The 24,151-nt window shown below is 31.9% G+C and overlaps 1 protein-coding gene across 1 annotated transcript in view; it reads left to right on the forward strand.

Moving 5' to 3' along the window:
- LOC129216095 (peptidyl-prolyl cis-trans isomerase E-like) overlaps positions 1-24,151 on the forward strand; it is a gene marked incomplete at its 5' end in the record, with an annotated part of 53,150 nt that overhangs the window by 21,248 nt on the left and 7,751 nt on the right. Inside the window, 4 exon segments of the mRNA XM_054850244.1 lie at positions 20,284-20,363; positions 21,652-21,757; positions 22,781-22,856; positions 24,063-24,129. Coding sequence (XP_054706219.1) covers positions 20,284-20,363; positions 21,652-21,757; positions 22,781-22,856; positions 24,063-24,129 — 329 coding nt within the window.

Below are 24,151 nucleotides of genomic sequence, written 5' to 3' on the forward strand. Positions count from 1 at the left end.
AGGGATGTGCATCGCACATAGGGAGACTAAAAAAAGGGCGCGGCCTGCTGTTGCAGCAAAAGAATTCATCATAGTGACATCAGCGAGGGAGATGAAGTAAAACCCACATGGAGCTGGCTACTATACTACGGCGATGACTGAGAAAGTTCCATTACTCACGGAGAAAATGGCGCAGCGGGAGTCGGAACTAAATTCATGTCAACCACACAAACCGCTTCTACTATCATGGTCTCACCATATACAGGGACATCATCTGCCTCTTCGATCTTATGCAAGGGTCACAATGTGAAAAAACATGATTTTCATCTGTGCAGGTGTCTACTTCCACGTGGACGCGAACATTTTTCATTTTTTTTTTTGTAAACTCTTGGTTAAATATTGGATCAAATTTGGAACTAAACCGTCATTTGTTGAAAGAAACAGGGCTCCATGGCTCCTGTGTAATTACATCACAATTCACATCGTTTTGCAAGCATCAAGATTTCATATCACCGTCGTCGCTATTTCGTGAACGCATGAAATAAAAACGCGAATCAATGAAAATATATGTGATTACCATATCACATTAAAGAAATGCTGCAATAGAATATCAAAATTGATGAACTTTAATAGTAAAATTATGCAGAAGTCAAAAAGAATGGTTCAAGTTACTAAATTCATAAATATTTTCATTATTTTAGCCTCTCTTATCACATCAGTTAATTGAATAAGTAACTATTTTAGCCTTATTAACCCTTTGCACTCATATACACCATTCTTAATTTTGTGCTCTTCTAAATTTTAGCAAACTTTCCATCGTTTCAGTTAGTGATTTGCATGTAAAAGTTTTACCCACATGCCCATCTCTAAATGTTAGCAAATATAACTATTATTGCAGAAGTTTAAGATGCGTCCTTTTCACGTATTGATGAAAAAACTTGTTGAATTTTACTTATTCAAGAAAAGATTTTTCAATGTAATTCCCTTTCAATAAAGGGTTTTTTGCTCAAAAATGAAATGATGACTTGTCTTTTTTCAGGGTTCGTACGCTCCTTCAAAACTCCTCCAATACTCCTTCATTTAGGGAAAATTTTTGAAAAGCCCTTCAAAGTCCATCATTTTGGTTTTAAATCCTTCAAAACTCCTTCTTTTTTTAGTTCATGACTACATAATTTTCCTCTATGACAGTAACTTAAAATCCTTCAATCAACAACTTAACTTCATCACAAGGGCGATGGTATAAGTACGATTTTAATGTAGTAATTTCGTATATTTGTTTTTTTTTTCTATATAGATGTGATTTACAAATTGATCATAGAAGTCATAGAAGTTGAAGGTGAAAATATTATTAGATGACTAAGACATTTCATAACTGAAGTAAAACATGCTTAAATGGTGTTAGGCTGTTTTTTTTTTTTTTTCCAAGTTTTATGATGATTGCTTTTCTCTCCACCACACCCTGAGCAGCAAAAGTCAGTTTGTCTAATTATTATTTAAATATTTAAAAATACATAAGTAGCTATACTATATTAAGTGATTGTTTAAAAAAACAATTGTTTGGTAAATCACAGTTATGATATTGTGCAAAGGGTCATTCACAAGTGAGGGGGAGAAGGGTTCATGAAATTGTGACAAGGGGAAGAGAGAGGATGACAAAAAGTGACATCACACAGTTATTGTAACAATATGTTTTTTAAAAATATGACATGTGACAAGAGGAGGAGTAAGGTGAAGTGTGACAAAGGTGGAAGGAAGTCAAATACGTTGAAAAAAAAAAAAAAAAAAAACTCTGACATCATTTAAGGACGTCCCATTAGTACTCCTTCAAAATCTCATTTTACTCCTTCAAAACTCCTCTAATACTCCTTCATTTTATTTCTGAAATTGAGTACAAACCCTGTTTTTTCATATTATGAGCCATTCATTAATTACGTAAGGGTCCCGAGGGGGAGGGGTGTTGGAAAAATCTCTACATACCACTGGGGGGGGGGGGGGGTCAGACCCATTCTTACAAATATTTTCCAAGTTGATATTTTATATTAGAAACCGCGCGGTCAAGTGGTGTGGCAAGAATCATATTTCATTTGCTTCTGGAAGGTAAATAACGTATTAGGATGAGCTGTTATTTATTAGTTTTACAAAGAATGAATATTTTAAACTGTATTAAAAGAATCACACCATACTTGGCACGTTTTTTTTTAAATTAGTATCTCAACATATACAAAAAATATTTCAAAAAAATATTCAGTCTAGATTTCTTTCAGCAATAAATATTTCTTTGCAAAAAAATGTTTTTAGAAAAAATTTTATAAGAGTGAATTTAATAACGATTCCAGTGAGCTAAGATTCTTTATTTTATTATTTTGAAGAAACGAAATGGAATCTTACGTAAGATGGGGGAGGAGGGGGGGGGGGTTGAAAAATCTTACTTACCCTTAAAGGCGGGAGGGGGGGTCAGAAATTGCCAAAACCATCCTTACAAAATTAATGAATGGCCCCTTATTCAATATTCATGCTTGTTTGTTGAATATTTCTTAATTATTCCAAATTGGAAAAGAAATATGTCTTTTACATAATTACTGCTAGTACTCAAATTATGTATTCAATGAAAATTGGTAAAAATGAGTAGAAATTTAAAATTTCTGATGTTGTCTATGATGAAGTAGTAAAAGGTCTGAAATAAAAAGTGCATTGTCCAGTTCCTTGACATAAAACACACCATCATGTCCCAGATCACATACCTAGAGATAGGATATTGAGTTTGTATCAATGACATTCAGTCTTATTAGAGCAAATTGTCGTAGAAAGTTAAAACATAACTGGGAAAGCCATTTATGGGTCATTCTTCAAAATGTAACTTTTCTGTCACATGCCTTTTACAGTAAAAACTTTAAGGAACAATTCATTTAACAATGATTTTTAATTTCATCAAAAGTATATTTATTTAAACCTGCCAACAATTTTTTTAATAATTTTTATTTCAGTATGTTTTTGGTTCACAACATGTGAATTCTCATCTCCGTGGCATGTCACACACCTTGTGTGACTGTTTATGTTGCTTAATAACTTGTTTAATAAAAGTATATACTTATATATTGATAATTCCTTTCACCCCAGCGGCAGAAAGTTTTGCAGCTGTCTGCGACAAGCTTTTAGAACTTCATAATCTGTCTGCGAAATTTAGAGCATGGTTTCAATAAAAAGAAAATAATAAACAAGTTTTTTAAAAATAATTATTTTTGAAATAATGGAGGAGATGCCCCCCCCCCCCTTTTAAAGACGATGGCGCACTTTCCTAAATTCTTTGAAGCATTCCCTTATCTAGAACGAGACCTCCTCCCCCCCCCCAAACTGAGACCAAAATCTTTCTCAAATTACCTCCCCCTAACCCACACCCCCTGTCCTTTGTGGGCACCTGACATTTGCAAACATGCGTTGGCTATTAAACAGGGGTTCTGTCCAGGATTTTTAACAGGGTCCATTTTATTTGTGAAAAATCAATTTATTTTGTGAAAAATCATATAATTTTGTGTGGGGAGGGGGGGAGATTATAAAAAATTGCTAAACATAAAAAATTCAAAAAATTTGGTTTTCAAAGCAAAAGCAAAGAGATCGCAATTCTCAAAGTGAAGGTTCCAAAAGTATAAAAACGGCCCTTAAAAGAATTAATTTTTTAAAAATTGTTTTAAAATTGCACTATGGGAGCCTATGATAAACCGATTATTAATATCTATAGACATAGTTGCAGCAAAACTAAAATTAAACCATCTAATCAGCATTTAAGTTTTTGACTCATAAACAAAAACATAATTTTGTTTTAAAATCTTGAAATGATGAATTTAATAGACTTTTCATTTATTTGCTCCATATAAAGAGAAGTTAGATTGGAAAAAAAAAGAATAAAATTTTGACTTTCATATCAGATTGCATTTTTCAAAATAAAAGCACTAAAAGTATAAAACGTTAAATAAAAAAGTTTATTAAAGTAAAATAATTTTAAAATTATAATTTAACCGGTCTGCATATTGAATTTATTAATATCACTGTCATGTTCACTGAAAATTCGGAGTCATAAAAAAAAAAGAAAGGATGAGTAAATGTTTAACACTTATCACCAGACACTAAATGGCAATAATTTTAAAGCTGGTAACCCTATTTGAAAGGATGGCATTTCAATATGCTGATAAATGCTTTTTATTATTATTTTTTAAGTCATTAGCGGGAAGAAAAAGTTTTTATGCTGCATTTTTAGAGAACTTTATAACAACACCACTGCTAACCATATGATGAAACAAACAAACAAGCCAAATTATTCACTGTGTTAGTTATTTATCGCTTGCATCACAGAAATGTGCTGATTTTTTTTTTTTTTTTTTTTTTTTTTTTTTTTTTGTACACAGAAATATGCGTTTTTTTGATTTCAGATTTGTTTTTTCAGTAAACAATTTGAAAAAGATTGTTTTATTTTGGTTTATAAGTGAGGCAGGCAGGCAAACAAGAACAGAACAATCAGGTGTGCGATCATTCGATCATTCTCTCCCCCTGCGTCAGCAGCAGCAGTTTATTATGTCCGTCAGCAGTTCGTCAGCAGTTCATTATGTCCGACAGTTGCAGAGTTGTTTTTTCTTTTTCTCCTCTGTGGACAACTTTTTTTTTTTTTTTTTTGCAGACAACTTTTATTTTTTTAGCTCTGACAGAACTGCCCGCGATAGGGTTAGATAAAGTTAATGTTTCGATGGGGTTTCAATGTACCTCAAAACTCAAATTTTGAATTGGTAGCCAATGGCTACCAGATCCTCACAAAATGGTAGCCAAATCTCAAAAAATGATAGCCAAACTTTATTTTAATTTAAATTATTTAATTTATTTTAATCCGTTTATTTATTTAGTATTTGTGCATATGTCATTGGCATAGCAAAGAACGTTTCTTATAAAATAATAATTAAAAATAAATAAGTAAATAAAAAATATTAAAAAAATAAATAAAATAAAATAAAAACGAGCTAAAAATAAAAAAGGAAAAGAGGGTTGAGGGAAAATTTTGGAGGGGGGGGGGAATTGAACTTGGGGGGGAACGGGCACCCCTACCCAGATATTATTTAACACATCTTTTGCAAACTATAATCTGCATTAATTTATCTTTAGGGAAAACACATCAGGATAAAAAAATAAATAAAAAGGATTATTATTATTATTTTTTTTTCAGCTTTCAAAACTTCTAGAAACATCACAGCTTTCAACCAAAAGACCAAAACACGAGTTAGTTCCTTGATAAAGAAAACAACAAAATACCAAAAACTTGAACAGAATGTAAAACCTAAACCATTTGCGATTCTACAAAAATATTTTTTTGTTTTTACAAATGCATGCAGAATTTTATAAAAATCGAAGCCAGAGTGTCAAAAAATGAATAAATAAAAGAAAGGTAAACAATATAAAACAAAACGAAAAAAAAATAAAAAGTGAAATAAAAGATCCAGCAGAAGAAAAAAAGGGTTTCAGCCGTATTCTTTCCACCTTCTCTAGATGCAGGAATGCCATTTTTTTTTATTATTTATGTGTTTTATAAATACAATTGTACTTCTCTTTATTTGTTTTGGAACACACAATTTCCAGGTCTAAATGGTGAAAATGGACAATCTACAACGTGGCGCCATTTTGAAAACGCGGGACGCCATTTTGAAAATTTACCGCGAAACTTAAAAATAACAACTTTTTAAAGGAGAAATAAAGTAAATAAACGGATATGTCCTTTCCTCCAGTAGGTTTTTATTTTAAAAAGAAAAAAAAAGGAAAAACTAACAATATGATTAAAACAAAAAATCAAAAATCTTGCAAAAAAACTTTTTTTTTTCAGTGATATAGTTTTTACCTTGTCTCGGTGCATTTTGACTCAAAGGCGCCATTTTTGTTTATTCATATGTAAACCAAATGTACAAGATTAATTTTTTTTATTTTTGAAAGGACATTTTCGTCTTAACTGGTAAAATAAACAATAACAAAGTGACGCCATTTTGAAAACGCGTAGTTTAAAAATACTGCAAAACGAAGAAATAGCCATTTGTTAAGGAGAAATAAAGTTGAAAAATGAATTTAAGATCAAAAAAGCGTAATTTACTAAATTGGTGTATGAAATTTGTCTATTTTTACGATCGCGTGTAAAGAAAGCCGAGTTTTCGAAATAGCAAGTTTTGTAACAAATTTGCCATCGTGATTGCGATTTTTGTTTTCTATTCAGAACAAGAACACATAGCACAATTAGCCACAATTGGACAATACTCCCCCCCTTCCCTCCTTCATCCCTGGCGATCCGATAGACAAACTTTTAGTGGACAAAAGAATTTGGGGAAAGGTCATATATCAAGACTATAGGTCAGGGAAGGTTGCATTGGCGAATGGTAGCCACATTGGCGACTGAAGTGAAAAAATGGTCGCCAAAATTTGAAAATTGGTCGCACTTGGCGACTGGCGACCGCGAGTTTTGAGCTTTAGGTTTCAATGTCCGCCACATCCTTGCTGTGTCCGGGCGTTTCTGCCACTGGGCCTTTCACAAGTGTCTCAAATACTAATTGTTTAAGTATATTTAATTTTTTAATATTGTGTTTTAGCTCAATTTAGTAGGATAAGAAGTCATGTCACACAGTAAATTCTTACATCCGTTACCTAAACACAAAATGCCATTCCTTATTAACCCAGGAAGTAATGACATCAAATTTTATTTTCCATGATACAAGGGAGCCCTCTTGTTTATTTTCAGCCATAGTTGAAATTGTGAGATTTTTGTCGAAAAACAAAAAGATAGATTTTGCTTTAAAAAGTATGGTTGTTCTCACCTCCATGAACTTAAATTTCAGGGATGTAAATAAATTTAAAAAAAGAAGTGAACTTGTTTTCATATGCTTAACATGTGCAGATTGTAGCAACGAAGAAAAAAAAATCCCTGAAAAATATCTATTAAGCCTATATTAATGCATAGCTGCCAAGTGCTCCGTTTTTCCAAGAGTTTCTCCGATTTTTATTGCGTACTCCGAAAATCGGATTTTTTCCAAAAAACTCCGTTTTTTTGACTTTGCTTGTACACTTTTCGATTTTTGAGGAAAGAGAAGAAATTTCCCTATCCTCGAAGGCAGGAACAGGGGCGGCTCTAGCGCCGGACAAACCGGACCCCTGTCCGGGGCGGCAAATTTGAGGGGCGGCATTTTGGTTCGAATGTCTAAAATACATTTTACATTAGGAGCAAATTTGTATGAGAGTATTTTGCGAGCACAATAGCTTGGGAGTCTGAAAAATACGTGAAGGTTTTCTTTCCTATTCCATGCTCTCTTCCTCTCTTCCTGTCAATTGCTTCGCCGACTCGGGGGTTGTATTTTACCAGGGTTAGGTACTTCACACTTTTACTTCTCTTTTATAACAGTTATTGTGCGGCGCCGTATCTTCCATGGTATTTTTTCTTTCCGTTGATTGTAGTCCACGTGTCCCCGACAATTTACCGTACACTTGAAGCGGGGAACATTCAAACAAATAAGAAGTGATTCTAGAAAGTCTACTCTGTATCTTGGTAGTTAAAGAACTGAATATCATTTGTTACTCATTGCAATTTAGCTCAATTATCGTTGCAACCAGCACCATTGAGCAATGGAAACATTTAAAGAATATAAATATGTATTTCACATGCAGGAAAGGAATCTTTCTGAAGTGAGTTTTATGTTTTTAAATAATTTTTCGTTTTTTCTTCCTTGTGTTGTATTAAAGTTGAATAATATTATACTTTGAAAAACAATCTTACTTTCATGTTGAACTTGTATTTATGAAACAAAATCAAAAATTGAAGAAACATCCCGTGTCAAATTAACTGATGCATTATGCTACCGTGGTATGGATTTGAATTTTGTTAATCTTCCGGGGATATTTTTTATTCTTAGGTAAAAGTTATTGACGAGTTAAATTATGTAAAAAGGAATAGCAATGTTAAGTTCTCAGCTTGAAAACATTCCTTTTAAAAGATGTAGTAATTTCCTTTCAACATAAATACTTTTTGATCAAATACAGGGGCGCTAATCCATTCCTTATTCAGAAAATTCTTTCAAATTTGGCAAATTTGAAAACCTAATTACGAAAAAAAAATGCTCAAATGTTCTTTTTCATCAGATGTACTAATGAGTACGTACCAGTGTTTTATAAATTGGGAAAAATTTGGAGTTTCGTTTAGCATATTGAGAATTTCCGCCAGCGTAAAAAATTAAGCTCGGGGCGCCCCAGATTATAAGATTAAACGTGTACTTAAACTAATAATTTGTGTGTGTCAACTGGAAATCTAAAGTTTTTTTTTTTTTTTATTTATTTATTTACAAGAAAAGTCGACTAGCAAGGAAAGGAGTGGCGTCTAATAAATATTTTGTTACTCGCCCCAAGCGAAAATTTCTCAATCTTGATTCTTCCTTTATAAGTGTTTTTATTGACTTCCCGAAATATAAGACTTCCATTTATTTTTTCTTATTCACACACAGACACACACATACATGTTACATATATAATCTGCCAAATCTACATCCTGTCAGGGAACATTTATTGCAATAAGTATCTTGAAATATCACGCAAAGACAATAGAAAATTATTAAAATTTACTTCATTTGTTGTAAATTTGAATATATTTTTTTAACTAAGTGGCTCCGCCCCCTGCTCGTTGACGCTCACCAACCCCTGAAGATTACTTTGAAATCTGACTTGATTCACGACGATTTAAAACGTCTATTGGAAATAATTAGATTAAAAAAGGTGCTACGAGTTCCGTTTCGAACAAAATGCAAATCCCAGTCTCCCTCTAGTAGAAAATAGAGTTGACGTAAAGAGCTCAAAATTAGAATATAATGTCGCACCCAGGGGCGGACTCGATAAGGATAGAGGGCCAGGGTGTCAACCTTGGCCTCCAAAGGGCGCAAAAAAAAAAAGTGCAAAGGGGAAAAAAAAAACAATGTTTACGAACAACACAGGTTTACGTGTTGTTACAGTAACACAGTTTTACGTGTTTAACGAAAAGAAAAAAAAAGCGAAGTGAAAAATCGCACAGGTTTGTTAGCGCAAAAATTTTAAAAAAGAAATAAATAAAAATTTGGGTTGCACCAAAAAATCAATTCAAAAAAAGTTGTTCAGGCTTAAAAGCGTACAGGCAGGAGGGTGCATCGGCTCGCGGGCCGACGGGCCAGTCCGCGCCTGCTCGCACCCACCAGAAGACAAAAAAAAAAAAAAAAAAACCTTGATAAAAATATGCTTAAAAATGAAAAAACTATAATTTCAAAAAATTAAGATGAGACCTTTTAACCCTCACCCCAGTCCTTGAAAATGGCTTAAAAACATCGCTTTTTATTACTTCTGTTTTGGAATGTTTCTTGGGGAGATTCAAAGAGCCCTTTGCTGTAATCATGAAAGTTTGTCGGTAACTGCCTTTTGGAACTTCAGTGTCAAAAAATTGGGGTGAAAAGTTTACGTCATCTCAAATCTATTTAAAAAAAAAAAATCATCGAAGACCCAACCCTTACTCTGAAGTCAACACATTTCGCCTATAATCGTGTTTTTAAGACTTCAGTTTCTTAAAATTCCCCCCTCAAATGACCCCCTAAAACTTTCCACCGTCTAAACCGCCACAGAGCGTCTAAAACTGCGTTCTTAAGACTATAATTTCAAAAAATTCTCCGAGGGAGAACCCCCAGACCCCTCTAGCAGATACAGGTATTTTTTAAGCGTACCCCCCCCCCCCCCCCTATAAATATTTTCTGGTGGCACAGCCCAAGTGCAGGAAAGCCATAGTCGTACTTAGGATTGATGAATTGATGAATACGTGAAGACAACGCGAAACTGCTTTCAAGCATGACCATTTTAGGGGGTGGGGGTGGGGGCTTATCGTTTTTTTGAAAGAATGTTTTATATTTAAAAAAAAAAGAGGAATTACCAAAAAGAAGGGACTATATTTGTAATGCAAAAATTGTAATGTTTGGTTTTTTTTTACCGTGGAGAGGGGCGGCACTTTGGAAATTTGTCCGGGGCGGCAAAACTGCTAGAGCCGCCCCTGGCAGGAATAGTGCACAAACTCAACAAAAGAGAAGATAATTTGATGCTTTGGAAGCTTAGTGTCAGGATAAACACTGAGGGGGAGCGTCGATTGGAGATCGTCGTTTTTTCATCGAGCATTTCAGCAACGTGTAAAACGTAGCCGCCATGTTTGGTCATTCACAAGATGGAAGTTAGTAGACGATGCTTAAGCGCCTTCGTTTTCAAAGACAAAGCAGAATTGGGTGTTTCTTTTAACTGCAAACTAATGAAAAAAGCAAAATGTGCTGCAAAATGTTTTTTTTTTTTTTTGTTATTTTAAATAATTTTATTGAGAAATATGTAAACAGTTATACCATTTAAAATTTCATTTTATCCTTATTGCTTTGGACACGAATGTGCTAAAAATTCGCAATTAAATTGTTGTTTCATTGGGATGTTTTATTTTTAAATTATTTTCATGCAATAAATTCAAAATTTTATATCTTAATTTTTGACTTAGTCGCCATATTTGGTCATTTGCGAGATTTTAGTACACAAGACTCTTAAGTGGCCAAGTTTTCAAAATCTCAATTCGATGTTTATTGCAATGAATTGAAAATAATGCAAAATGGGCTGTTTTTTTTTTTCCGGAAAATTCTAAATTTTTTTCTTGAAAAATGCAAAATTTTTTTTTTCAGAATATTATTTTATCCTCATTGGTTTAGACTCTAATATGCTAAAAACTCGCTATTTCGTCTAAATTTTAGTTTTTTAATGGTCATTAATTATTTATAATTGCTTTTCATGCAAGAAATTCAAAATTTTATATCTGAAGTTCTGACTTACAAGGAGAGGTTACGGTCTCGGAAATTCAGATCGGGATGAGATTTGGTAGATTAGTAGTATCCTTTAAGGGTACTCTCAGGGTAAAGTAATAAAGCGCACTATCCATAAAATTCCGAGAAAACAGCCTTTAAAGATTTACGTGCAACTTATAAACTAGTAGAGATTGTTCGTAAACAAGCGCCCGGTGGTCATGTGGGCAGCCCTCTGGGGTTCCATGCGGCGGATCCGAGTTCAAATCCACTGCAAGTTTCTTTTTTGTTCATTTTATGAAGTGACTATTACCGCTTTTTGCAGTTTGAATTGAAGGTAATACTTAATTTAAAAAATATGATGTATTTTTAATGTGTGATAGTACATTAAATTTCTATTTACTATTCTCACAAACAAGTGATTACACATTTTTAGATATTATAAACTTTGACGAAGTAAATGATTTTTGCAATAAATGCATAATCAGTTTCTTTGTGGATGAGTAAGAAGAATGTTGTTTTATTGCATATAAGCAGGTAGTCAAATTTTAAAAACCCTAACCACACTTATCGAGCAATGGTTTTGCTCCTTGATTCTGTTATTTGTAAATTTGTCGTCTGCTGTATTTTACATTGAATATTCAACTCTTTATTTTCCATCTAATTATCGTCTGCAATGTTCATGTTTGTTTTCATCATTAAATTTATTTATCGTCTGTGCTGTATATTAGACTGGAAAATTCTATACCGTGAAAAGGGATTTGAGTTTTTTAAATATTGTGAATCGAAATGGTCGGTTATTGAAGTAACCCTGAAACGAATAAAATCTGTTAACAAAATGGATAAAAATTCATTGCACAGTGAAATGTTGAAGCAGAGATTAAAAGATGCTGTCGTTTATTACGAGAGCTTGCTTACTGAAAATCATTTGATTGCATCAGAATCATATCAAGTTCAATTTCTCGCTTCCATTTTTATAGACAGGTAAAGAATTTAATAAAACGTATACAAAATTGCACGTATCTTGTTGAAAATAATAGAGAAATGAATACCCGTGAAGACTGCATAAAATACAATCAATTGTCCATCATCAACTGTCATCACCAATTTTTGATAAAATGATTCGATACCTGGTATACTTCTAAACTTTCTGACAAAAGAGAAATTTTCCTGAATGTAAATGAAGTATGTTCCAACGACTCTTTTACAAAGAAGTTGTTCCTGTAAGCAATCTTCCTTTATAAATTATGCGAGATGTCAAAACAGTTTTTGTTTTCCATGTTTTTATGATAAATATAATTCTGGTGTATGTATATAAATAACAACTATATTGTTAAAAATCATCTATAAATTAAGCTCTACAGTGATTTTGTAGCCGTTGTAATTCAAATTTTAACTTGTATCGATTTAATTTATCTCCATTTTCTCTATTAAAGTGCTTTACGTGTTCAAAAATTTCGCATTATCTTCAATTCAAATTGCACAAAGCTGTAACAGTCACTTTATAAATGAACAAAAAAGAAACTTGCAGTGGATTTGAACTCGGATCGGACGCATAGAACCCCAGAGCGCTGCCCACATGACCACCAGGCGCTTGTTTACGAACAATCTCTACTAGTTTATAAGTTGCGCGCAAATCTTTAAAGGCTGTTTTCTCGGAATTTTATGGATAGTGCGCTTTATTACTTTACCCTGAGAGTACCCTTAAAGGATACTACTAATCTACCAAATCTCATCCCGATCTGAATTTCCGAGACCGTAACCTCTCCTTGTTAGTCGCCATATTTGGTCATTTGCGAGATTTTAGTACACAAGACTCTTAAGTGGCCAAGTTTTCAAAATCGGAATTAGTTTTTTATTGCAATGCAAACTATTGAAAATAATGCAAAATAGGCTTTTTTTTTTTCGGAAAATTCTAAATTTTTTTCTTGAAAAATGCAAAAATTTTTCTTCAGAACATTATTTTATCCTCATTGGTTTAAACTCTAATGTGATAAAAACTTGCTATTTCGTCTAAATTTTAGTTTTTTAAGGATCACTAATTATTTATAATTACTTTTAATGCAACAAACTCAAAAATCTATTGTATTGAATTTTTCGCGTTGTTGCCATGTTTGGTCTAGCCTAAGTTCCTGAAAACAGAATTAGTTGCTTGTCTCAATGCAAACTATTAAAAATAACAAAAGACAAAAAGTTATGTTTTTTTAAAAAAATAATTTTCTTGAAGGGGAAATTTTAACTATTTGATCCTCCTTGCCTTGTAGGCTTTGCTATAAACTGAAACTATTTCATCTAAATTGAAGGTTCCTGCTGACTTCTCATTTATTTATTTTTTAATTTTTTTTAATTATTTTTTTTGATAAATCAGAAATCTATTTTAACTTAAATTTTCCATGTGAAAAAAAAAGTATTGAATATCTCTCTTTAAATCCTATTCATCTATTATTTTTTTAGGGAAGTTGTAAAAACTGCCTCCCCCACTCCAGTTTATATTATTATTACTATGAAGTTGCTTTACTTCCAAGTATAAGAAATAATTGTGTTTTTTTAATCTTCAATATGTTCTTATGTATGTAGGATATGTATACAAGCATATTTTTAAAAAAAAGATTGCAGTTTTATTAAATCAAACAGTAATCATGTTTTTTTTTTTTTTTTTTTTTTTTAACTTTTCAATATGTATCTATGTAATGTTGCTTTTTTAATGTAAAATAATTTTGTTTTAAACTTGGTTGTAGTTCTGTTGAAAATCTAACATGAAAATTCAGAAAAGCATTTAAAAAGTGCTTAGAATTTATGGAAACTTATGGTACAGAAGGAAGGTTTAGCGCAGACCACGATTTCATGCTCCTATTTTAACCCTCAGTGCTCCTATTTTTTCCCTTAAGTGCTCCTATTTTTTGTATCTTGAGGTTGGCAGCTATGTTAATGGAAAGTTCTTCACCTCTGTCACAGACCTTATCAATGTCATTATTTTTGTGGTGAAAATAAATGATGGAGGGGAAATACATCAATCTTAGGCATTCTACCAAAATTATAAATGGCCCAGCATATCCTCAAATTTACTAAATACTATTGTTTAACATACAATTGAAATTACTACTTAAGCCATACTTCAATTGAGAAAGCTTAATATTGTATTCCCACTAATCATTAAAATAGCTGATTGTTTGCACAATTAACAAAATTACTACTTTGATATTAAATTGGCCTCAATTTTTAAATGCAGTGAAACCTGTGTAAGTTGACCAATTACGGTGCTCTACTTTAGTGGTCAACTTAAACAGTGTGGTCAACTTATAGAGGTAGATTTCTACAATATATACCTATTTCTGTGCCTGAAAATAGCGGTCAATTTAGACAGGTGGTCAACTTACAAGGGTGGTCGACTTTACAGGTTTTACTGTATTAGGTTTTTTTTTCTATTTTTTCTTTTTTTCTATTTCCATGAGTAAGGCATTTATTTCATTTTTTAAATTTATGAGTAAAATAATTGGAACTTAGCTAAGCCATTGTTTATGGTTACTTCTAGTAGGTAACACTTTCATGTAAAAATGAAAAAAAAAAAAAAAATGTTTTTTTTTTTTTTTTGAAATTGAAAAATATTAGTGTTCAAAAGTTATGTTTTCTGGAGAATGACTCTAGCCAATGTGTTGTTCCTCTTTATGTTTTGAGTCATTACAAAATTTTAATAAAACTGCTTTCTAACAAAATACCTTTTATGTAAATTTTGGGGAACCCTTTTTTTGAGATATTAAAGTCTGTCGTATCTATATTCTAGAGAATATGCCAAGAAATGTTTTGCATGGAAAATCTTTTCATATTTTTCATGAAAACTAGAAATTTAAATTGTACATTTATAAACTATTCATGAAATACATATTGTATTTTTTGATATAATCGCATAGTATAGCAGAACTTGACATTTTCCCTATGAATTTGATATATCTTAATTAGTGATTGCAATACCGAATACGGGTCATTCCATGTCAAGTGATCCAAAGTTTTTTTCACTCACCTTTTTATATTTCTTTGAAATCTCGCTCATCAATTGTACCCTTTGAGGTAATCAAAAGTCCAAATTTTTAGATTTTTATCTCTATTATTTTTTTATTTATGACACTTTGATTTTTCGAAAAACCCCTCCTTTTTTATCTCTATTATTTTTTTATTTATGACACTTTGATTTTTCGAAAAACCCTCCTTTTTTCATGGATGCTTGAACATAAAATGTACGATAACTCAGCACCAAATATAGATAAAAAGATTTGGTAAAAAGCATTTTAAAAGTACATTAGTTGCTGTTTAATGGGATATGCAACATGACTAATTTCAAAAAAATTTTAATTTTTAAAAGAAATTTAAATTTTAAACTTAAATTTCTCAGAAAAGGTATAATGAATTTTTTTTAAAAAATTCTCAAAAATTTGTGTGTATTTTATCTTTATTTGTGCAAAGTTTCAAGTTGGGATCTCAATGGGATCATATTTTTATGAATTTTTTAAATTAAATTTGACTTATGAAATAATGACATTTTTCAGATTCTAACTAGTTAAATATGGCTTTCTCTTAATGGGGATGATCTAGTAAGTGGTGATTGATCATGACTATGCTTGAAGTGAGCTGACATGAATTTGTAGATTAGTACCCCCCCCCCCCCCAAGCCACACAACCACGTTTCATCTTTTTTTTTCAAAACTGTATTAAAAAAAAAAAAAAAAAAAAAGCTGGCATGTAAGAGTTTAATCATAATAAACTGGGACACACGCTGCTAAACATCAGTAGTGACTAAGGCTTATAAATGGGGGGGGGGGGGGCATAAAAACTAAATGTCTGAAAAACTTTAACAGACAAATAGAAAAACTCATTTGCAGCTTTTTTTTTCTTTCGGAAAAAGTGGGACAGTAGAGGGGAGGGGACAATCTGGAATGAAGTTTAACAACAAGGAAGGTTATGCTCAAACTAGCAAAATTTGTTTGATCTATAACTGCTTTATATATATATGTATAAATAGATCTCGCTGCATTGCTCTCCTTTACAACTGAAATTAAAAAGAAAACCTTAAAGAAAAGAAAAAAAAAAAACAGCTGCACTCCAAATGTTGTAGAAAGACAGTTTTATGCGGACAGACATATGATCTGATACTTAGATTTATTTTTAGTTCAGTGTGAAAAGAATGGAACAACACGGGGGAAACACTCCTATTTTGCAATGATCTTGGGACAAACTATTTCTTTCGTGCCTCCAAAATTGAAAATTGGTTGCAGGGTTAGGGGATGAAATGAATCATAACTCCTTATCAGATAGTGAATTAATCAAGTACACTTTGTGAAGTAAGGATTGAAAAAGAAACACTTGGTCTGAAAAAAAAAAGTATCAGGTGAGGCATGACTAGTATAGTGTTAATCGTTGGTGTGTGTGTGTGTGGGGGGGGGGTAATGTACTTTGTTTTGATTTAAAGAAGAAAATTTATCAGCTTTTAATATGTTTTCTATTCATTTTGTTTTATTTTATTCATTTATTTATTTTTTACATTTTGAAAATAGTTTTGAAAAAAAAAAAAAGTAAATAATAATAAAAGTAGTGGTTCGGGGGGGGGGGGGGTTCTTGCTTTAAATAAGAACGTTTACCAACTTTTAATAAGTTTACTATTCGTTTTGGTTATTTATTTATTTATTTATTTTTACATTTTGAAAAGTTTTGAAAAAAAAAATGATAAAAAGTGGTTGTGTAGCTTAGGGGGGGATACTAATCTACAAATTCATGTCAGCTCATTTCAAGCATAGTCATGATCAATCACTACTTACTAGATCATCCCCAGTAAGAGAACGCCTTATTTAACTAGTTAGAATCTGAAAAATGTCATTATTTCATAAGTCAAATTTTATTTAAAAATTCATAAAAATATGATCCATTGAGATCCCAACTTGAAACTTTGCACAAATAAAGATAAAATACACACAAATTTTTGAGAATTTTTTAAAAAAAAATTCATTATACCTTTTCTGAGAAATTTAAATTTAAAAATTAAATTTCATTTTTTAAAAATTAAAATTTTTTTGAAATTAGTCATGTTGCATATCCCATTAAACAGCAACTAATGTACTTTAAAATGCTTTTTACCAAATCTTTTTATCTATATTTGGTGCTGAGTTATCGTCCATTTTATGTTCAAGCGTCCATGAAAAAAAGAGGGTTTTTCGAAAAATCAAAGTGTCATAAATAAAAAAATAATAGAGATAAAAATCTAAAAATTTGGACTTTTGATAACCTCGAAGGGTACAATCGATGAGCCAAATTTCAAAGAAATACAAAATGGTGAGGGAAAAAATTTCCCAAATTTTGGATCACTTGACATGGAATGACCCATACCCGTATTTCGAGCAATTTTGTAATACCAGTATTTGCTGAGGTAAAATACTGTTATTTTCTGTATTACAAGGGTAGGAGTTGTCCTAAAAATCCTAAAATTTCAAATTTTGTCCTAAAATTCCTAAAATTTTCATTATGTATTCCCTATTTACACAGGAAAACTCATAACATAAACGCTTGGTTCAAAAAATTTATTTAGAGCAAAATTTAACCTTTAGGCTACGGCAACTATACAATTATCTTTTCCCTCTTCCTACGGCTCAAAGCTTTCTTAGTTCCTTCCCCCCCGAATAGGACAGCATAAAGGGGGCGATGTCCACTTCGACCGCTGAGCTCTCCGCAATACAGGGTTACTATAGTGGGATACTATACTTGGCTAGTCATCATTTATTCAATGGTTTGAAAATAATTTTTTTCCCTCCTTGTTCCTTATGGGGTTCTCTAGGTTTAGATTTTCTGTAAGTATATTTGGTTCAGTTTTAAAATTGAAATCACTGAAATAACGCTTCTCATCTAACCTAAGGCTAACGACAACAAAATAATAAATATCAAACTCTATTTGTGAGGTAGACCACTGGATTCAATAAATGCCAGATGTCCTTATCTATGCGCTAAAATGCGGAGGTAAATAGCGTTCAACTGAGACCAAAGCCATTGTAAATACAATGTAGAATACCTTAGATTCAAGGGAGGCAACTTTGCTTTTTAGCTTGGCTATTCAGAAAAATGATGACACTAATACGTGTGTCCAAGAAAGAATCCACAATAATAGCGAACAATTCCTTGGTTTGCTTTTCTGAGCAGGTGCAAGCGGAATATGCTTGAACACCGTATTCATTTACATAAAGAACGTTAGCGCTTATCTATCTTTTAGAGCATGCAAGGCACCCTTTTTTGTATATGAAGCTGGCGTTTCAAAGTCAATCACTGTCGAGTGAGATAATATGGAGAGACAGCCTACAAATCCCCTGATATCCCCATTCACTCTTTCTTCTAATTGTGGTTGAAATACCTCTAGTAATTGTTGAAGGATTAAGTTCCGCTCCCTTCACAATGCACAAGAAAAATATCTGGGCAAATTTGTTTTAGATTCCAAGTCTTTCCTCTTTTCAACATTTCCTATTTATGTACTATCTTTATAATACATTTTCACTACCCAGTACGTTGTTATTTGTGAGTAAGAGAAGATAAGTAAAAAAAAAAAAAAAATACGCATGAGTAAACAGAAAACCAACCTCTTTCTTCCATTTTTTACTGGCATAAACAGTTCCAAATGTAAGAATTAATTAACAGAAAAAAAAAATAAACAGACATTAGACTCTCATTGAAAACTGAGTAAGATATATCAGGTGCTCTTATAAATCTTTTCACTTAACCTCTCTTTTTTTTTTGCGCAAGGAAGAAAGAGGAGCAACCGACTTTGACTTAAAAATTAACATTTTAAGCCCCTTAAATACAAACAGGGGGAAAACTGAATGCACAAATTTATACTCTTATTAACTGCTTTATAAGGCCATAACGTTTAAGAATTCCTAAGTTGAACCATAAAATTAAAAAATTCAGCGAAAAAAAAAATCCTCGTAAACGTGCCCCAGTATACCATACTTATTTTGTTTCATTCAGCATATCCTTAGTCCTTTTGACTTTCTACTGAAATAAAATTCGCTATAGACAAAATATCAAGGAAATACATTTATATTTTCTAAAATATCAAAATTAAGTTTTTATGCTTTTCACTCAATAAGTGATCAATTAGATAGATTTTGAGGCGTAGCGAAGGGGGGGGGGGGGTAAAAGCACCCCTCAGAGCCCTTGATTTTACATTCTTGCCATCCCTAGTGCAATAACTTTTACATATGAAAAGGCTCGTTTTGAACAGAAAACCCCCTCCAGAAGATAATTCTGGCTGTGCTAGTGACTCTTTTTATAATTAAAAAAAAAATGAGCATTTAGTCTAATTTTCAGTTTTCAAACCAAAAGATTCACGACACAGATTCTTAATTGAATCTCTCTTTCAAATTTATTGATTTTAGAATGTTTTCCATGTTTTGTTGAAACGGTATTACAAATAATTTTCAGTTAAAATGTAAATAAAGAAATAAATGAAACGTGGCAAATCGCAAATTGATAAATTGTTTCTTATTCAGCATGATATTCATTTCGAAAAGTTAGCAAAATAAGATATGCTTTTCAAGTGTTTAATTATTTTTATAAAACCATAACAAAAGAAATATTTTGGAGAATGATGTTTCTTGCGCTCTGCTCCCTAAATATCTACACTGCTTAAACTAAATAGGTGTTTTGTACTCAGTAAAATAGGCTGTTATTAATTATAGGAAGCCTTACTATTGGGTTATTAAACAGAAAGAGGCTATCAAAAATTTTTCTTTCCTTCAAGTATTTTACTTCTGCGTAACTTTCTCCCCTCTTTTTCGAAACTTCGCCACACATTCCTTCACTGGGAACAAAACTATGCCAAACGCCTCTGATTGACAGACCCCCAAAAGGAGTGTAGTGCGTTTCATTCATTTTCTCCCTGCGTAGGCGTGTGTGAAAGGATTATCAACTGCGGGAAGTAACTGGAGGGGGAAGGGAAGGACTGGTACAGACGTTGTACCACAGCCGTAGGAAGAGAGCACTTTTTGTCGGTACAGCATATGTACCGCCGTTGGCTAAAGGTTAAATGATTTGTCGCTAGGTAGGAAGTAACATTTATTTGTACAGTGCTTATCTTGTGCATGGTTTGAGTATTGTTTCTTGCACATATTATTTTTAAATTTGAGTTCCAGGCTTAGAGACAGTTCAATAGGAGCATTAATCTTTTACTATTATTGATTTTTTATTATGACATTTGTTTCTTCATTTTATATTTGTTCCCGATAGGTTTTCATAAATAATACAATTTTTGTACAAAATTATGAAATGTGGCAACAAAACGATATGCTTTCAAGAATTGTTTGGGAAATTTCTAATACCGGTATTCCGGTGTCACGTTTTAAAAATACTGAATACCGGTATTGAATTTTTGGTCCCGTATTGCAAACTTAATCTTAATCAACTGATATTTGAATAAATTATTTTCAATTTTCAGAAAATTTTCGATGTTTGTGTACTCATGAAAAAGGATTTGGATATAAAGGAAGCTCATTTCATCGTATTATTCCTCAATTTGTATCCTTTGATTTTTAATGTAAATGTACATGATCCTTTTCAAAATTTCTAAGTAGAGATGCAAAGTAGGTATTCGGTACACTGCACATTCGGCCGAATAGTAAGTTTTTTTACACAATGAATACAATGAAAGTTACCGTAGTTCAAAATGAATTAAAATTGTTACTTACTTATAATATCACATTCAAAGTATAATATAAGAGAAAAAACTCAGATGTTTAATTATAAATTACTAGTATTGTCAGTTGATCAATTACTGAATAGACTAAAATCAAGATAAAAGAAAATCGCTTGAAGAAACTGTAATTCGTTTTTCACATTTTAAGCAACTTACGTTGACATGAATGTAATATTCTTTATAACTCAAGGGTGCTCCATTTCCTGATCGCAGATGCTCACCAACCCCCCGAACATCGCTTTGCAACCTGATTTGGTTCTCTAAGATGTAAATCGCCTGTTAGGAAGATTTCAGATCCTTTCCTCCTCCTGTATAAAATAGACCTTAAGTAAAGAACTCATTATAATTAGAACAATTTCCTGGATTATAACTTTCACTGAAATTGAAACCCTTGTATTTCCTGTTCTAATGAATTCAGAAAATTGAGCAAACAATATCGTGTGCAGAAAAAAAAGATTGTTCAAATGGCATAAAATGTTACCGGGTGGGAAATCTTTCATTCCCTTCATAGGCAATTTATTTGAAACTCTAGCTTAAATAATCAATTACAAAAAACTATTTCAAAATTAAAAATAACAAAAAAAAAAAAAAAAACCTCTAAAATGCAAATTTTGAGGGTCTGAAGCAATTTTGTACCAAATTTCAAGGCTATAGATGTTACTCCTTGTTGTTTTGACAGCCACAGATGCAATTTCATTTTCTTTGACATTCGTTTTTTTTAATAAATAGAAATAACATATTACCATGATAATCAGTTATCAAATCATAAATCAGGAAATTATCTACTTGTGCAGAGTTGCAGATAAATATTGACAAAATTACATTTGCTTTAGGAATAACTTAGTTTATTTTAGTGTGCAATCAATAATCGCACTTAATGTAAATAAGTTTGGGATGTTTAAAGGAAATGCATTTGCATTTCACAAAAGACAAAAAATAGACAAATAATTTCTATTTCAACTTGGCTAAAAAATGCAAATAATTCAGCCTAAAAGGTTTAACCATATATTCGGTTAAAATTTTAACCGAAAGTATGGTGTTCGACAAAGTATGGTATTGGCGCATCTCTATTTCAAAGCTTTTGTGTTTATGTTTCCTCAATTCTTAAAGATGTGCCAAGGAGGTGATTTTACAAACCACAATGGGACAGGTGGACGATCAATTTATGGGAAAAAGTTTGAGGATGAAAATTTCACTTTGAAGCATACAGGCCCAGGTATGATTGTTCATGATTTGATGTTTTTTTTGTTTTTATTCCCCTTCATTAACACCATGAAATAAGTCTTTGAAAAAAATGTTTTTGAATGTATTTTCATAATAGCAGTTCTTTTTACTGCCTTTTTACTAAGTATTGTTATCACAAAAAAAATTCAGTAAAATATCGGCCTAAACTTCCATTTTACTTACCCCGTAATGAATGTTGAGTGGTTGGCAGGGCAATCCGAAGAGCTAATGGCGCCCGGGACGAAAGTTTCCTGCCCCCACCCCCCCCCCCCCCTACTATACACACAGAAAAATCAAGTTAGTTATATCACCAGTGCATCATACGCGGTGAACGTGTCATACTTGCGTTTTTTAAATATTAATGAACAAAATAATCAGAAGGCTCAGATAATACAAATTAACACGTTAGCAATGAATCTGTTTCTAGTATTTGTTATACATAATAACTATACCTATACCCCCCCCCCCCCACACACACACACCGAAATAATTATGAAGCATTTGAAATTTTGCTACCAGATCTCAATTTTACTTTGCGAAATTTCAGGAAAAAGCCCTCAAATCCTTAACAACATTGAAAATTGCTCAGATATGCATTTCTGAAGCTTTAATTTCGAAAAATTACTGGCCTTAATATTACAAAATATGGCCGTATAATCGCATTTTTTAAGACTTGAGTTTTAGAAAATATTCGGGCAATTATTCCCATATCGCATTTCTTTAGTACGTCAAGCAATGGGTTTTTTATACGACACTTACAAAGAACCTAAGTGGAATAGCCCCTGAATATAAAACATTGCTAAAGTAAGAAAAATAAATACCTTTGTGCTGAACAGTAAAGTAACGAAAAGTAACAACGTCTAAGCCCAAATTCGCAGATTACAGCAGAAATTATGTTTTGTCATTTCAAGGAACGCCTTTTTCAATGCAAAATGTAGCGAGCTTATGGATGAAAAGACATATGACAAAATCCTTTTATCAGATTTATTAGTTTTTGAATCATCTTTAATTATAGGTATATTATCAATGGCAAATTCTGGACCAAATACCAATGGATCTCAATTTTTTTTAACTACTGCAAAGACTGAATGGTAAGGTTAAGTTTTATTCATTTTTAAGTGTCATAGTAATGTTTTTAGAAAAATAAAAAGGAATAAGCATTGAAAGAAAAATATTATTTATTTTTAATGAAATGTTAACTTTTACCCTTTTTTTATCCTTGAGTTAATAAATTTTTTGTGCTACTGAATCATTAGATATTTTCTAAATATATCAGTCTTCGAAGTCATTTCGTTGTATAAGATTTTTTTTATGATGTCAAAACTGAGATAAGAGGAATTGGTGTTAAGAAGATAAACATTCAAATTACATACTTTAGAACAATAAAAAATACCTTGCCTGTGATTTCTGTGAGATAAGAACTTTTTCACAAATAAATTCCCATAATTTTTATGAAACATGCTTTATGATTTGTTTTAAAAAGTTTTTCTGGTTTCTAGTTTGTTTGTAGTGGTGCCAATGTGTTTTTAACAAATTTTTTCCATCACCATTATTTTTTACTAGTTGTTTTACTAAATTTCTTAGGTTTTTTTTTAAAACCAGGATCATAAATTTTTAATGTTCAAAGCTACTGAAGTGACAGTTAAGTATTTTGTAGAACTGTCTTCGTTTGAATCACAGATTTCGGGATAGTATTTTATTCAGTAATTAATCTCGTAGTGCAGTATTGCTCCACTAAGTGTGTCAAATGTCATCTACAGTTTCAAATGCTTTCCTATTCATCTGAACTATTAAATTTCTGGATTTAACTTAAATAAAGGTTTCAAATCTTAAACCGAATGTAAGCAAATGTGCGTAAAATAAGGGTCGACTGTATGAAAAAAATAATCAAAGCTAGGTTAAGTGTAATGCCTTTTTAAAATACAGTTGGCTCTCTGTTTAACGACTTTCAAGGGACCACAAAAAAAAAATCGTCCTTAAATAGAATGCTTTTAACACTATAGTAGACCATCTGGGACCCTGAAAAGCCGTCGTTAAACAGAGAGCCGAGTGTATGTATATTTAATCTTAAAATATAATGCACTTATTCCAGCATGTAAAAAAGTTAAAGCTTTTGAAAATTGGTGGTAGGGGAGAAAATCACCAGGGGAGTACTTTGATTTTCATTTACTTATTGTCTTTCTTATGTGCAACTTCATTGATAAGATACAGATGTTTGTCAATTTATCATTGATGTTAAAATATGTTATCAAAATATATACCTAAAATAAAAATGTTTTTCGTTGTTTCTGCTTTAGGTTAGATGGCTTTCATGTTGTTTTTGGTCAAGTGATAAGCGGTATGGAAATTGTCAAAAGGATAGAAGTAAGTTCTTCATATTAACATT

Source organism: Uloborus diversus, chromosome 2 (assembly GCF_026930045.1).
Source record: "Uloborus diversus isolate 005 chromosome 2, Udiv.v.3.1, whole genome shotgun sequence".
In the NCBI taxonomy this organism is placed as follows: Eukaryota; Metazoa; Arthropoda; class Arachnida; order Araneae; family Uloboridae; genus Uloborus; species Uloborus diversus.